Source organism: Eretmochelys imbricata, chromosome 1 (genome assembly GCF_965152235.1).
Source record: "Eretmochelys imbricata isolate rEreImb1 chromosome 1, rEreImb1.hap1, whole genome shotgun sequence".
NCBI lineage: Eukaryota > Metazoa > Chordata > Testudines > Cheloniidae > Eretmochelys > Eretmochelys imbricata.
Window position 1 is genome coordinate 234,132,110 of NC_135572.1, and position 17,956 is coordinate 234,150,065.

The following is a 17,956-nucleotide window of genomic DNA, read 5'->3' on the forward strand; positions in this document are numbered from 1 at the left end:
GCACAAACAAGGTTCCAATAGCTGACCCCACACAATATTTACTATAATTCGTCTCAAGTGAGCAAGAGCTAAAAGAGAATTTCAATTATGAAATAAATTTCTAATTTAAAATAATGAAAATAAAGCAAACTACAAAAAGAATTTAAAAATTACAGTGCATAAGGAGATTAACATGAGATAACAGCATACAGTTGTTTCACAACCACATCCTATAATTCCTAATAAATCTGCACATGAACAAGCAAATTGTTTCCACAGGTGCACCTAGACTCTGAACTATTTGGGGCAGGGACTGTCTTTTCACTGCAAGTCTATACAATGTCTAACACAACAGGGCCCTATCTTTGATCGGTGTCTCTTTGCACTGTTCCAATACAAAAAACCATAATGATAATTATTTTAACAGAGACAAAAGCTGCATACCTGGCACCTTTCATCAGAAGTATGCCAACCCTCATGTTAGGTGAGTGAGACTGAGATGATGGCTGACAAAGGGTGGCCATTTGAACTGACTGACCAGACTCACTGCTCTACTCCCACAACTTAGCTTCTGGTTACACAGTAGGCCAGCCCTCACGTGACACCCTGACGTGACACCCACTGCAGTGACTGTTTTCCTTTATAAACAATCTAGCCTTTTTAAAAGGGTTTAGTAATTTTTCTCTAGATTAATCTAAAAATCTGAACATATGATGATTGCTATATATTAGTGATAAAATAAATATTTTCCCTGCAAAGGATCAATTTCCTTTATTAGATTACATTTTATACAGCCTTGTTGGGATTAAAAACGACTTAAATTTGTATGTGCAAGAATCTTGCTGTTGTGATTTATGTGTCTATAAAAGCCATATATACTATGATATACAATAAGCCAGGCATGCTGTAGCACTAAATTTTATGCTGTAAAGACTACTGATGCCTCAGGCTTTTATGGACGAGATGACACATGAAGCCGTACATGGGGAGATTACATATTAGTTTCTTAATTGACTTTAAATTACAACAAGGGTTTTGTTGAGTTTTTGTTTTTTTAAATGCTTGGCAACCTAGCAACACGCAAACATATGCAACTGTGAACGTAAAGAACCCATCAACTAGCTAAATACACATATCTACAAAGAATGGAGCAGTATATTTTTAGATATGAATTTGCTAATCTATAGTTCAGATCGTTTCAACTATTCCATAATGAATGCTTCTCAAATGGCCACAATTAGCATATAAAAATTTGTAACTAACTCTCTGTCACTTGGTATATCTTTCCTCAGGTAGGGAGGGAGTCAATCATTTACAGAGTTTGAAAAATTCAGATTAATCTTGTTTACACTGTATTCCCTTTCACCTCTTCCAACATTTCACCAATTTGATACAGGTCCATATGTGTACAATTCAAAAGCAACTTCAGGTTGCCACCAGTGAAACTTGAAGTGTGCTTGTTTCATAACAATTTAATCACTTGGAAAAAAAATAACAGATATCACAACTTGATTAAGTGATTGCTACACACGCGCAGTAACTCTTTATGATGCATCACATTTTATTGCACACCTTTCAGAGAAAGTATCTTTAGGTAAATGGGATTTAAAAATAATTTGGAAGATTTGTTTCCATAGGACCAATGCTGAGGGTACTCAGATGGGAGATGCTACCAATAAGAGACAAATATAGACAGACAGTTTCCATTTCCACTCCATATTATGTTGTCTTTGCTACCTTTCTGAAACACGCTTTATCCATTTTTTTTGATTATCAAATATATTTGGCACAAAACAGAAGACTGATTCTCTTCCTAGTTTCTTAAAAAAAACAACTTTCAACTGAAGAAAAAATAGTAAATTATAGATCTTAGCAACAGTAAGACAAATTCCTATAAGCGAGTATAAATATGTCGTTTTCTTTGAAGTTCATTTTCAAAGGGCCAGGTGGACTCTTCAGACTGAAAAACCTGCAGAAGCAGGCTGACAGTGAGTGGGGTCAGAGAGTGAGGAGACAGAAGACAGAAAACTCTATGAAGGGAACCTTGAACAGCTTCCCTGAGATTGTTCTGTCAGGGAAGTGACGCCCAAAACCTGAATATGCCCTAGGATCTGTTAGGGGCAAGGACCATCTTATGCACAAGCCCTCAGGACTTCCACACTGGATCTGGAGCTCTACACCCAGATTTCCCAAGCTCCCTGTGTGCCAGAGACTTTTCTGCCCAACACTGTCCCTGAAATACAAAGGGACAGTTTGCATTTTGACACTTCTCCCTGCAGCAACAAGGGTTAGAAACTCTTTTTAAAATGGAAGTGAGAGTCTCATGTAATCACATGACTCCCGGAACTGAGGTTTTAAGATACCTGCCCCCCCACATACACACACACACAAATATTGTGAAACTAGCAATAAAACTGGTAGAGTTGGCAACACAGCTTCTTCCCCAGTCCACAACCTTCCCATGAATGGGACTAGGGAAACCACTGTAATTTAGGCAGCTAACTAGAGCTGGTTGAAAGCTTCCCAACAAAATGTTTCCTCTCAGACTACACTCATTCAATGAAACCTAAACATTTAGCATGTATCTAACAATATTATCAAAATTTTCAACTGAAAAATTATCAAAGTGCTTCATTTCAACAAGGCTGAAGTGCTTCATTTCAACTATCATTTTGATTATATTTGTTATATTATTTATAATATATCAAAATGAAGCACTTTGATAAGGTAGCTTCAATATTTCCAATATAAAATAAAAATTCTGAAAAATGTTGGACATTTTAAAAATTCAACATTTTGTTCCAATCAGGAAGAAATGAAAAATTTGAAAAATGTTGGAACTTCCCACAGAACTGAAATTCTGAGTTTTGATCAGTTCTACAATGAACATCTCACCCTTCCAAAAAGTCAGGGGGAGAGCCATGCACAAAACATGGACATGATTTTGTCCACGCTAGAGGACACAGCCAACTTCTATTGAAGTCAACAGAAGTTTTGCAATGGACTTCGGTGAGAGCACTTACGGCGTGGAAGTGGGTGTGTAGACCATTACAGCAAATGTCCAATTGCTGCCCACTCCACTACAAATGGGATTAATCATGTAAAACAAGAAGGTTTTGGCCCAAAATTATAAGTAACCTTGATTAGCAAGCAACAAAATATTTATTTTAACTTGTGAAAATTACATTTAATTTGACTTTGGTAAATTGACCTCCAAATTTATACCACCTGCAATTTCAACAATTTTTACTTGAAATGTATTAATTAGATTTGAATATAAAAATAGTGAATAAACTAAAATTCTTGTATAAATCTTGAAAAATAACTTCTTGAGTAAAGTGAAACATATACTTTGAAAATATAATTTCAGGGAAAGCCAATAATCTAAACATCAAGATTTTAAAAAGACACCATGGCAATGAATAAAAGATAAAGCCGGAAAATTAGATTTCAAAAATTACACAAGCCCAGTTCAACAAATTCTATACAGTCAATTTAAAAAAAAAAAAATCAATATCGTAAGGTATGTTCATTCACATTTCAATTAGACTATTTACAAAAAGCTATTTGTTTCTGCAAAAAAAGTGATCTATAAGAGTACTTGTTTCTATAGTTATTTTTATAAGTAAATTGAACAGTAAAACAAATAGGCATCATAAGTCTTGAGTAACTTTGGCATTTAAGTTTCAAGCTACAACAACAGATTCTCTTTCCAGAAGTTTTTAGCTTTGGATAATTTAATATCATTTTCCACTTTTACAAAAAGATTTCCAACTACATTTCATGTGTTTAGACAGTTCTCTTTTTCATCCAAATGAAAGTAACTGAGTCCATTAGTGATACAAAAAGGAAAAAAAATAATATAGATAGAATTTATTCTAGATTTCTCCCTCCCCGGCCCCAATTTGGCAATGAAACATTTGCAGAGAAATGGATCATTTTAGTGGTTGTGAATCTTGCCCAGACATTAATTTATCTTGCATTATAGAATATCTTACAATGTATATGAGTAACATGAGCTAAACACTGCTTGTGGGAAGATTAGTAATTTAATATGTGTAACAATGCAAATAGTTCCAATTGAAAATGACAACAGAAAAAAAACCCTGAATTCCAAACTTCTTGCTCAAGAGCCCACACACAGTTTGTTACATTTTGATACACTGACTACAGAAGCACTCCAGTCTGATCAGATGTTTAATTGAGCAGCGGTATACAAGTGCCCCCACTGGGGATTTGACATATTGCCTCAAAAAAAAAAAAAAAAAAAAAATTTGAGCAGCAAAGGGATAGAGGTATAATTTCTACAGAGTGATCATATCAGGATTTTCCTTTCTCCTTAGAAAGAATGACTGATATGCCTAAATTGGAACTAAGAAGATCATAACACCATGTCGGTACAAAAGCCACATTTACAAGTCTCAGAAACAAACTTTTTCATTCTGTATGGCAGTGACTTCAAGAGTGTAATATAGAAGATAACAATTATTCTCTTCTATGCCTCTTCCAATGGTTAATTATACACACATGCCCACACACACACAGATATTTGAATTGATATAGGAGATGGATTATATTCATCTTAAAATTTAATTTAGTTTTGATATATGTTGTAAACAATGACTAAGGACCAAACGACCTCCTAGTTACCATAAATAGGGTTGCAGAATTCATTTTTTTATTTTTTATAAAATATAAACATAAAAATATAATTCCCTGATAGATAATATTGAAGTTTGCTTTTAAGCATATTTTTAGATTTTTGATTATTTAAATTTTCAAATTGTGATTTAAATTTTCACAAATTATGGGAGGGTGGTCAGATAATTATTTAACGACAGTAGACAAATTCAAAAAGTTAAAGCTTTATAACCATTAAAACACAAATTGTCAACATCACATGCCAAAATCTACAAAGTAAATATCATTAAATCAAACTAATAAGTTGTCAAGCACGTTTTTCTTGCTTTGCCTTCTCCCTTCCCTCATATAACCAAACCATCTTCAAATCCTGCAGCTGCTTCTTGCACATTATCTACAAAATCAGTTGGTTTCCCAGTGTCCTGCACTCATCCTTGTCCTCATTATCTCAGCTACTGTGACCTCTTACTCTGGCATCCCTGACACCTTCATAGCCCTTCTCCAATCCACAGAAAACATCTAACCAAATTATCTTTCTTGTCTGATACAGTCAACATACACCACCAACATGAATCCCTGCACTGGTTTCCCTCCTCTTCTGCAGCTTCATATCCAAGCGTCTTGCAACAGCATTCTGGGCTCTGCATAACTGCTTTCTCCTTACTTATCTACACTAAATTTCCTTATGTGATACCCCCAACTCACCGTGTCCACTATGCCGATCTATATTCCCAAAGTTGACGCCTGTTCAAGCACCACTGTGCCTTCTTACATATATGAAATGCCCTTCCTGAGCTGATCTGCAAGGTCACTACCCCTCTCAGGATTCCAATTCCTCAAATTCTGCTGGAACATCTAAATGAATCCAACTTGCTGATCACAGCTATCACGTAGGCACCTGGAGAAACAATATCATTGCATTATTAAAACACTATCATTGCCAGCTACCACCTTTCTCCTACCCTTTGTTTAGTTTTTACTATTTATTGTGAGCTCTTTGGAGAGAGAGAGAGAGAGAGAGGGAACCACATGCTGTCTATGTTTGGACAACATCTCACACATGGTGTATTCTACTAAAGATCAAACAATAAGAATAAAATTAATAATTTAATAGATTTTAACCCAGAGGAACTTTATAATCATCTTAGCCTGACCTCCTGCAAAACACAGGCCAAAGAACCCAATAAATTTCTACATCAAGCCCATAAATTCTGTTGAAGCTAGAAAAGCTCAAAGCTTCATTTTAGAAAGATATCCTAAAGATTCTTAATAGTGCCTTCCCTGACCCACCACCATCACATCCATTTTGTCTGGACAGAGGTTAAAGCTGGCTAAGCTTTCCTCCAGGAGCCTATCTTGACTAGGAATTGGGAAAGCCAGGAGACTGCACAATCCAGTAAATAGAATTAAAAGTGACTCATCACTATCCTGATGTTATTGCAGCCCCAATCTCTTCAAATAGTCACCCACATCGAGAAAGAAGGTGTGCCCTCAGGCAGAATTAGCATTTGACATCACAGCCCTCTGGATCCTCAAAAGAGTGAGCAGAACCATGGTCAAGAGATCCCATCTACTCGTCAGGTCTCAATGTAGAATTGAGACCACCTCATGATCAACTACACCAAATGCTGCTGAAAGATTCTGATTTTATTAAAAACACATGAACTCATTGTACAGGCAATGATTCAATTAAGTTTTTGAAGGAAACCATATAATATTTGAACCACTACATGCACTGTATATTCAGAAATATTTTTCTTTGAGCCTTCTGGATATACCAGTGAAGGAAACTCACCCAGATTCTGTAACTAATGTACACCTACTGCTGTACCAGCTTGCAATGGAAATATACTGCAGGAACTTAGCAGAAGTCACAAGAGACAGGCAAAAGGAGAAGAGAATGAATCAGTGATGATGAATGTAAACAGCATACTTCAAAAATTTTCTTCTGGTTTTATAACATTTAAATACATCTGTTTAGCAATTGCTAAATTAAGAAATGTTCAAAGAATGATTAACATTAACAGTTCCCAGCCTTCTTTTCAATTGGTCAATCCTAGTAAGTCTCTGGATCAACTGAACAGAAATGGTTGTTTAAGTCCCAGCAGAACTGAAGTCCCAATATGTATGCAGCTGAAGTAGACAATTTATTTGGATAATATTTTAAAAGCTGAACATGTTATCCCTTATCTCCATTATTGGAATCTGCGCCGTCCTTAGGCATACGCAGCTGTGTAGGGCACCACTAAATTTGAGGCACTGCCACTGGGATGGGACAGCAAGCAGGTAGGAGTGGGGCCGGGTCGCAGAGCTGAATGAGCTGGTGCGGTGCATTCTGAGGGAGTGTACTGCTGGGGTCCCTGGGAAGGGGAGGGGGAAATCACCTATGTGACTCAAGCCCTGAAACTTGATAAAACAGAAATTCTCCATTATTTTTAATTTGTACCTAGATTTACAAACCTTTAGGTTCCTCATAAAATAGAAACCTAGAAACTTTAATAACTCATGAGGGCCAAAACTACTATACCAAGCCAAGAAAACAGAGATACAAAAGTGACTGACACTGTAGCTCAGAGGCTCTTTAATCTTTCTAGAATACTGTACCCCTTTCAGGAGTCTGATTTGTCTTGCCTGTCACCAAGTTTCACTTCACTTAAAAACTACTTGCTTACAAAACCGGACATAAAAATACAAAAAAGTGTCACAGCACATTATTACTGAAAAATTGCTTCCTTTCTCATTTTTACCATATAATTATAAAATAGATCAATTGGAATATAAATCTTGTACTTACATTTCCGTGTATAGTCTATAGAGCAGTATAAACAAGTCATAGTCTATATGAAATTATAGTTTGTACTGACTTGGCTAGCTTATTGTAAAACTAGGCAAATATCTAGATGAGTTGATGTACCCCTTGGAAGACCTCTACGTACCCCTGGTTGAGAACCACTGCTGTAGCTCATACGCAACTATAACAAACATTTAAGCAACCGAAAATGGAGAGGAAGAGAAAACTATGTCCAAAAGGATTCTATGCAAAATGCACAATATTATAAGATCAGCTCATTGTAAAGTCTGATGTAACTTTAAGAAAATAGTGCCTGGGATGTTGGTTGGGGGGAAAGAGGAGAGGGAACTGAAGTTCATACTGAGGTTAAAACTATGGAAAACAATATGCAAAACTAAAATGAAATCCTCACTGTTGCAATAGTGGAAAATCTATACAAAAACAGTACATCAGTGGTATCTGACACCAGTAAAACTGCAAAGAAATTCTACTACAAGCTAAGAACTGAGCTGGAAAGTATGTGATCAAAAAAGGCACACATTCTTCCACGTATGGTGATCCTGCCACCAGCAATACTGAGAAAGAATTTGAACAAATGTGTTTAAAAAGAGGTACTAGAAACCCTCTGTATCTATTATATATTAGAAGCTTAAAATAGGCTATTTTAATAAATAATAAATAAATCTACTAAAAGTAAATAGATAATAGATCTACTTAAATAGTAATAATAGATGTACTCAAAGTCCAACTTCAGTAAGAATTTTGCACTTCTGACAGTCAGGCCATGTCAAGGTTCCTTCCCCACTCTGAAGTCTAGGGTACAGACGTGGGGACCTGCACGAAAACCTCCTAAGCTTACTTTTACCAGCTTAGGTTAAAACTTCCCCAAGGTACAAACTATTTTACCCTTTGCCCTTGGACTTCCACTGCCACCACCAAACGTTTATCTGGGTTTATTTATTAGGAAAGTGTTGTTTGGAAACGTCTTTCCCCCCAAAAGCCTCCCAACCCTTGCACTCCACTTCCTGGGGAAGGTTTGGTAAAAATCCTCACCAATTTGCATAGGTGACCTGTCATAAATATAAAGAGAAGGGTAAACCCCTTTGAAATCCCTCCTGGCCAGGGGAAAGCTCCTCTCACCTGTAAAGGGTTAAGAAGCTAAAGGTAACCTCGCTGGCACCTGACCAAAATGACCAATGAGGAGACAAGATACTTTCAAAAGCTGGGAGGAGGGAGAGAAACAAAGGGTCTGTGTGTCTGTCTATATTCTGTCTTTGCCGGGGATAGACCAGGAATGGAGTCTTAGAACTTTTAGTAAGTAATCTAGCTAGGTATGTGTTAGATTATGATTTCTTTAAATGGCTGAGAAAAGAACTGTGCTGAATAGAATAACTATTTCTGTCTGTGTATCTTTTTTGTAACGTAAGGTTTTACCTAGAGGGGTTCTCTATGTTTTGAATCTAATTACCCTGTAAGGTATCTACCATCCTGATTTTACAGGGGGGATTTCTTTATTTCTATTTACTTCTATTTTTATTAAAAGTCTTCTTGTAAGAAAACTGAATGCTTTTTCATTGTTCTCAGATCCAAGGGTTTGGGTCTGTGGTCACCTATGCAAATTGGTGAGGCTTTTTATCCAACATTTCCCAGGAAAGGGGGGGTGCAAGTGTTGGGAGGATTGTTCATTGTTCTTAAGATCCAAGGGTCTGGGTCTGTAGTCACCTAGGCAAATTGGTGAGGCTTTTTACCAAACCTTGTCCAGGAAGTGGGGTGCAAGGTTTTGGGAAGTATTTTGGGGGGAAAGACGTGTCCAAACAGCTCTTCCCCAGTAACCAGTATTAGTTTGGTGGTGGTAGCGGCCAATCCAAGGACAAAGGGTGGAATATTTTGTACCTTGGGCAAGTTTTGACCTAAGCTGGTAAAGGTAAGCTTAGGAGGTTTTTCATGCAGGTCCCCACATCTGTACCCTAGAGTTCAGAGTAGGGGAGGAACCTTGACATGACCCCAGACCCGAACCCTTGGATCTGAAGAACAATGAAAAAAGCTTTCAGGTCTTACAAGAAGAATTTTAATAGAAGCAAAAAGAATCACCTCTGTAAAATCAGGATGGTAGATATCTTACAGGGTAATTAGATTCAAAACATAGAGAATCCCTCTAGGCAAAACCTTAAGTTACAAAAAAGACACACAGACAGGAATACCCATTCTATTCAGCACAACTTAATTTCTCAGCCATTTAAAGAAATCAAAATCTAACGCATATCTAGCTGGATTACTTACTAAGTTCTAAGGCTCCATTCCTGTTCTGTCCCCGGCAAAAGCATCACACAGACAGACCCTTTGTTTTTCCCTCTCCCCAGCTTTTGAAAGTATCTTGTCTCCTCATTGGTCATTTTGGTCAGGTGCCAGCGAGGTTATCCTAGCTCCTTAACCCTTTACAGGTGAGAGTATTTTTCCTCTGGCCAGGAGGGATTTTAAAGGGGTTTACCCTTCCCTTTATATTTATGACAGGCCATAAGAATGAAATACCATGACATTGTGAAAAAGTAGCAGCACTAACAATTCTGTGCTGGTGTAACGCTATGTGGGTAATTTTAACCGGGATTTCAATATCCATCGCAGTATCATTTTTTCCTTTAGAAACATCAATAAAATAATGTCGATTTCTCTCTCTCTCAAATATTGTCATATATAATTAAATCAATGTCATTTTAACACCTTGTGTACCTTCCTTTACAGACAATTGCATGGCCTAGCCCAAGCGCGTATTCAGTTAAATGAACTGAACTCCACACAATAGAGAATGCATACACTGCCTCTTTTACATAATACAGACTGTTGAGAGACAGAGGCAGTTAACCCAGCTAAGAGTTATTTCTGATAACTCAGAATACTTGAGAGTAAAAAATTATAACATATAATTAAAAAAAACTAAGCAAGGAGTTATGTGTCTTCTACTTAGGAATTTAATTTTATTTGACTGTTACAGGAACAGTAAGTAAAGGAGACTAATGATGACAGCTTGATTTACGAATTTTGACATTTTAAGAAAACAGGATTACATTACGAAAAAGGAATTCTAAACTAGTCAGATCTTGCTCATATTTTCAGGTGGAACAGCCTTCAAATCAGCCAGGTAGACTTCTCAAAAAAATTAAACTAATTTATTAGACAAAACAGACAATATTTTATTTGTTTTTAAGTTTACACCTTACAAAAGATGCACCTGAAGTATATTTTCTACCCACACAAGACGACTCTTCCTCTACTCTAAATCAACGGAGAAGTTAAATTTAGGGAAGCGTTATTGTCAGATATAATTGTAAAATGTAAATGTAAAACTGTGAATGACTATGAGCTGCCAATGTGATATGGCTGTGAAAAAAGCTAATGTCGTCTTGGGATGCATCAGGAGAGGTATTTCCAGTAGGGAAAAGGAGGTTTTAGTACCGTTATATAAGGCACTGGTGAGACCTCACCTGGAGTACTGTGTGCAGTTCTGGTCTCCCATGTTTAAGAAGGATGAATTCAAACTGGAACAGGTACAGAGAAGGGCTACTAGGATGATCCGAGGAATGGAAAACTTGTCTTATGAAAGGAGACTCAGGGAGCTTGGCTTGTTTAGCCTAACTAAAAGAAGGCTGAAGGGAGATATGATTGCTCTCTATAAATATATCAGAGGGATAAATACCAGAGAGGGAGAGGAATTATTTAAACTCAGTACCAATGTGGACACAAGAACAAATGGATATAAACTGGCCACTAGGAAATTTAGATTAGAAATTAGACGAAGGTTTCTAACCATCAGAGGAGTGAAGTTTTGGAATAGCCTTCCGAGGGAAGTAGTGGGGGCAAAAGATCTATCTTGCTTTAAGATTAAACTCGATAAGTTTATGGAGGAGATGGTATGATGGGATAACATGGTTTTGGTAATTAAATATTCATGGTAAATAGGCCCAATGGCCTGTGATGGGTTTTAGATGGGGTAAGATCCAAGTTACCTGGGAAAGAATTTTCTGTAGTATCTGGCTGATGAATCTTGCCCATATGCTCAGGGTTTAGCTGATCGCCATATTTGGGGTCGGGAAGGAATTTTCCTCCAGGGCAGATTGGAAGAGGCCCTGGAGGTTTTTCGCCTTCCTCTGTAGCATGGGGCACGGGTCACTTGCTGGAGGATTCTCTGCTCCTTGAGGTCTTTAAACTACAATTTGAGGACTTCAATAGCACAGATATAGGTGTGAGGTTTTTTTTTTGTAGGAGTGGTGGGTGAAATTCTGTGGCCTGCGTTGTGCAGGAGGTCAGACTAGATGATCATAATGGTCCCTTCTGACCTAAATATCTATGAATCTATGAAACTGTAAAACTGCATCCGATGAAGTGAGCTGTAGCTCACGAAAGCTTATGCTCAAATAAATTTGTTAGTCTCTAAGGTGCCACAAGTCCTCCTTTTCTTTTTGCGGATACAGACTAACATGGCTGCTAGTCTGAAACCTGTGAAATGACATGCATCTCAAAACTCAGAGCCTACGTTCCTCAAGTAATCTTTCCTCTGAAAGAAAAAAAGTATTGATTTCTTTCTATGGATAGATTTGTAAAATTAGAGCAATCCCATGCAGGTAGGCATGTGCCTGGCATTGATGCCAAATGCTTTTGGTAATCAAGACTTTTTTTCCTTGCCTAAAGAATAAAATTGTTTTGAGTCAAGCCATTTTCCTGCCCAAGAAATCTCACTGCCTGCCTGCATCACAGTAGAGCCAAGTACTTAAGAATGCAGTCAGGGTCTGAAGTTTACTGACCACTCTCCTTTTATACAATTCTTATGGTTATTTCCATGTGTCTACGAAGAGCATAAGAATTCCAGCAGTAAGGACTACTGGCCATGTACTCTGCAGAGGGAAGAAAGTTATGGTAGCAATATCTACATCTAAGGCATCATCTTAAATGCACATTTGTAATTATGTTTTGTTTTATTAGTCAAAAGCTGCATACTGATTAGAGCTGGTCAGAACATTTTTACTTAAAAATGAGAAACATTTTTGACTTGTTGCAATATTGACATACTGCTTATACTCATTGTCAATGGCTTCTTGGAATTCCCAAACAGAAACTCCATACGAGATACAGATTCCCCCATTCAAAATGAATATATTTTAGCAAAGAAAAAGAGAACACAATGGTGTTCACACCACAAAAAACTGCACTCTTAATAGAGAAGAAAGAATTAATGGGAGATGGAAAATGAACTACATGACGTTCTTTAGATGATGTCCCTGAAAACGGGCTGGGTAATGTCGATGAAGATAAATAGTTGCTATCCATGATGTACTTTTTCCTTTGCTGAACATAAGACTTTAGTTTCTAGAGAGTAACTTTCCTCAGTATCATATTCTTTTGTCAAGAAAGTTTCAACTCAGGATACAGAGAATTTTCTAGTTATAAGCAACAGCTGAACTTGGCAGTTCTCTTCTGTGCTACAATGCAGACAGCTGGAGTGAAACAAAAATCTAACCTTCTACTGAACAGGTAGTTGGGGTGAAAGGCTGGGGCTCCATTGTGTTAGGCACTATATAATCACAGAGGACAGCCGCTGCCCCAGACACTGCATAATAAGAACGAACGAAAGAAGAAAATAAATAATTTCTTCTCAGTTTTCTCTTTGCAGAACAGACTTGCCTCCTGCATGTCCAACCTGCCTATCAAACATCTCTTACAGCCCTTGCTCTGCTCAAGTACTCCCCTTCCTTCCTCACAACCTCCCAACTAAGGGAGGCACCCAGTCGCATTCTGTGAGACACAAAACACAAAGCAAAAACACAACTCCTCCCTTCCCCCCTTCCCCCACAAACACACCTAAGGTGTTTTAAGGTGGCTCTTGGCAGGTTCCCCTCCTGAGAGAGTTCCATGCCTGTCCCAGGGGTGGAGACAAGTGGCCCACCTGGCTCAGCATGCCCCTTGGTGTCCTAGATGTGGCAGTTCCTGACTGCTTCCCCTCTCTGAAGCAGGAGCTAAGAGGGTGGTGAGCCCCACCAGACTGTTTAGGTAAAAAGGAGTTTTCACTCCTTGCACAGATTTGAACTTTCCATATGTCTGTTGCTGCTCAAGCTCTACCAGCACTGAGTGAAAACATTCGGATTTACATCAGACATGTTATATAAGTCAAAACTCATATTCAGTGATATCCTGCACAACCATATTTTTTGTACCTGAACTGGAAATTTGGTCTGAGACTCTTTTCTTACAACACTTCACCTATGCAGCTTCAGAAAAAATATAATTAGGGTGGCTAGCCTGGCAACAACCTGCTTTAATAATCACATCTCATTTTACAACTTAAACCTCTGCTTTTTCTATGTCTTAAGAACTTATCACAATAGCAAAAATAAACTATGAAGAAGGAGAGATGTAAACAATGCACTCCTAAGAGAAAGCCCCGGAAGGTTTCCATCATAATGATACCACAGGGCTAACACCAGGCTTCTCTCCACAATGGAGGGAGAAAAATAAATTTACTGAAAACTAAACTATGGGTTTAATACCAGATGCAGATGCATCAAAGTAACAGCAGTAATTAATTTTTCCACTCAGAAGCATTGTCCCAAAATTTTCCACCATTGCCAATATAAATCACATCTTTAATCTCTTGTCCTAGCTACTTGAATAGCAGGTGAGAGGATGGGTGAAGGAAGCCGTTTCTGCAGAGTCACTACCAGCCTCCCTCCCAGCCTGTGTAGATGGGCATTGCTTCAGCTCTGCCTCCAATGCACCAGACAGCAGAGCTGCAAGAGCACACTGGGAGATGTAGTCCGTGCCAGGTATAGGTACTGGTGAAAGGTCTGTCTCCCATAGAGTAAGAGGAAATGGCGAGGTAGATTCTGACTTGAGTCACAATCCACTCAGTCTTATTCCTGGAGCAGTGCAACTGCACTGGCCATACACAGGGCTTAAGACAAACTACCATTTAGCAACGAGAGCTAATGCATATATATGTCTCCTCAAACTGGCAATGGAAGTACAGGCATTTTGAAGTTGGAAGTACAGGCATTCCCAAGGAAACTGCCTTTGATATTTAGTTGTTCAGTGTACTTGATATTACTTCCATCCAAACAGCATAACAGACTGTTCCAATGAAAAAACTATACTGTTAAAGAAATCCTCCTCCACAGGTGGCAAAACCTGAGACTGTGACCACAAAATAAGGAGTGGAGGACCAGATACAAACAGCCCAAGTAACACTACACAGACTCTACTTGGCAATGTGGAATTAGATTAGCTCATCTCACATGGAACGCTCACGAGCGGTCAGATAATAGCTATAGTCCCTGCTAGCATAGGCCTGATTTGAGTTGCTGATAGATGTAAAATGCTCTATATTCCTTTACTAGTCATTTGAGCTAGCTATTATCCCATGCTTTTTATTTTCTATCCCATCTATTACTTTTCTGGAAATTGTCACCCACACCCTTTAACTTTATCTAAGACAATATTGAAATAAAGAAAACAATCCTGAATTTACTCAAACCGTCCATCTGACCCTAAGAAACAGTTACCTCTAGCCCTCATGAGCTAGAGGGAAGGCTACCACGACACCAAGCTCGTCATCAGAAAATGTGTCTTCAGAAGCAAGTTCCCCACAAATGAAGACGCACCAACTTAAAGCAGCACCAGCCCCTTCCATAATAGATGCAAAACTTGCAGACATATCTCCATTCCTACGATGATTAATATTCCCTACTACACACTTTTCAGCACATCTCCTGTGTTGTGACAGGCATATGTAGGACCAAGAGATCTTGAAAAGTGTTGTGGAGGAACATTATGTGTTAGGAGCCCTTTGATTAATTTATCTTATGGTGCAATCTGTCCAATTCTGGAAAGGTTTACAACATAACGCATTTAAACATTACAATATTTTTCATGGAAGGCCTACTTGCCTGCAGCAAGAAAAGCAGGTTCACATCTGGATGAAACATCACTTCTTATGCAACACTCAGGAAAGGATTTAATTATTAAGAGTAGGCAGCTGCCATCTCACTTTCTTTTCATTGTTCTCACTCCAGAAAGAAAAGCTAATTTTCCCTATATGGGACTGGCTCCTCAATAGAGTCAGAGGATTCAACGTGAGGCGGTATGCAGACTTGCAAAAATGGAAGAAAGTTTTAGGGGAGAGAGAGAGGCAATAGCGAGGCCAACTAAACTTGATTTTTGTTTGTTTTTTTAAAAATCAGCTGGGTTTTAACTTCCAGAAGCTTTTTAAGAACTATAGTCAGATGTGAACGGGGCAGGAAGAACAAAACATGGGCTTTGAGTGAGAGAGATGGACAGAAAGCACAGATAAAACTGAACATGTTAAACACACACACAAAATAAAGCCAATTATTATGGTAATTACGTGATGTGGATTTCTTTCATAATTCTGAAGAAGTCCAGCAACATTTATTTCTACTTCTGCCCTCCTAATACAAATGTTAACCTCTACTGTAGATTAACTATATTATTTAGTCATAAACCAAACTCACGTGTGTAGCTGATCATGCAAGAGACTACATGGAAACAATCCTACCTTGTCTTGGTTTTCCTTATTCTTGTAACACAGATTTCCAATCAAACGAATGAGGTGTGATTTAAAACCCACAGCTGGATGTGAAATTTCTCCCTCCCCTGTCATAGAATGTGTGGCAGTGAAGATATTTGTAGTCTGTTTCCCAGCCAGGTGGGTTAGCTGCAAAGTATCTACATAAGGAAGCAAACAGACATTTTAATACATTACCATATTGGGAACATCACTGCTTTTCATAGCGCGGTGCTATTTTCACAACACTATCATTTCTATATAATTCTAGATTTTTCAAGAATGTTGGAAGAACATCAGTTTGCCAATTTTGTTTGTTTGTTTATTAATTTTTGTGCCAGGATTAGGGTGAGACAGCCCTGAAGCTTTTCCCACTTATTTGATTTTGTAGTTCAGACACAGAGTCTTAATGATGAGTCCAATTTTCCACACACACAGGCATCAGAGCCATCGGTGGTTGATGATTCGGACACTCTTCTTGATGCTATGCCTTCGTCGTGCTCAGTTTTCAATTCTTTCAAAGCAGAGACTTCTCTGGAACGTTGAGGTTTTGCCTCAAACTACTGCTAACAAAAAACACTGAACAGTCAAGTTAACATAGTTATTCTTAGGCTAACAAACAAATTGGAGAACAGAATCCATTGCTGTAGTCCTCAGGCACTGCTAGCCAATAGAACTATAATACATCACACATGGTTGCAATGTTCTAGTCTGCAGCTGTGTTTAATTAATCTGGAGATAGCTGCACAGAAAAAACAGACAGAAAGCTGCTAGTGAAACAAGTATTGGCACATTAACTGGTGAAACTGCTGTATGGATCTCCAACTCCTTGTAATTCTCCTTCTGTGCTGAAATAGTTAAGCATTTGTTAAGGAACTACAAGTGAATATTTTGTGATTCTTCAAGACATACATAGATGTAAGTGTATCTAAGTGCCCTTACTTAATGGAAGTAGTAAATTATGTATTTGAATTTAATCAGAAAGGTTAGCTGTAGCTAAGCGTAGGAGCAGAGCACACTAGCAATCCTCTTCCCAAAGGACATTTAGAATATCTCAGTGTATATAAGCTGAGTAGCTTCAGTCTACAAGTTCAAAGTAATATGTTGAATGAATGATTTCCTTAAACTGACATGAGACCTTTATGAGCTGTGTAGAAGGCTGTGTGCAGCAACATCAGATTCAGCTGAAGCAAAGAGTTTTGGGAGTAGAAATCATCACTTGCACACCACTTTCTCCCTTTTCCCTGAGGCGAGGGTCTCTCCTCATTGGCCTGGCTTCTTTTTATTGTGTAAAAATCTTTACTTTTATGGGGAGGCTTGTTTTAAACTGAACTTTGAAGTAACAATTTGATTAATGAGAACTTTTATTGTATTCTCTATCTTGGCTTTCAGGTACTGAATAAGTGATAGATGGGAAGTCCTATTTTTCTTTTTAGAGGAACTCAAACACACAATCAGACAGTAGAAGAAAATGAAGCTGTCATCCTTTACAAACTCATCCCATACAAACAGGACTGCTGAGAGACAGATAAAGGCTCTGTTGGGGAAACAGAGCTAACTGCACTCTGAACAAGTACAGCAGCAGAACTTCCAGAGACAAACCAAACATCTGAAAATGTAGATTAATAATTCACTGCTCTATTTATTTATTTTTATTAAAAGGTCAATAATAATTACCACGAGTTGTGGAAAAAACTCATTTTCATGTATGGTGCAGTACAGTTTTGAAACCAAGCAGAAGTTGGAAAGCGGTAGCATTTAACAACTTACCCACAGCTGTCTCAAGCAAACCAGGACAAGTCTGCAGATGTTCCAGTTGTTCATTGTTTGATGTCATTTCACAAAGAACATCAAGAAGTCGAATTGTAACTATTGCTTCCTATAAAAGAAAGGCAGCATTTCTGAAATTATGAACACACAAAATATATTATTGTTCATAAACATGAATCTAAGATCAGAAGGTCTGCTGAAAAGCA

General features: G+C 38.0%; 1 protein-coding gene across 9 annotated transcripts in view; it reads right to left on the minus strand.

The window, feature by feature from the left end:
* The window catches only part of ATXN10 (ataxin 10), a 149,026-nt gene that overhangs the window by 46,419 nt on the left and 84,651 nt on the right, over positions 1 to 17,956 (minus strand). For all 9 annotated transcript variants that reach the window (XR_013347030.1, XR_013347024.1, XR_013347025.1 and 6 more), the window contains 2 exons: positions 17,751 to 17,859; positions 15,972 to 16,141 (listed from right to left, as the gene is read on the minus strand). Coding sequence is in view for 5 of the 9 variants with exons in the window: in XM_077825509.1 (XP_077681635.1) it covers positions 15,972 to 16,141; positions 17,751 to 17,859 (279 nt within the window). In the remaining 4 variants the exon portion in view is untranslated. The remainder of the gene's footprint in view (positions 1 to 15,971; positions 16,142 to 17,750; positions 17,860 to 17,956) is intronic.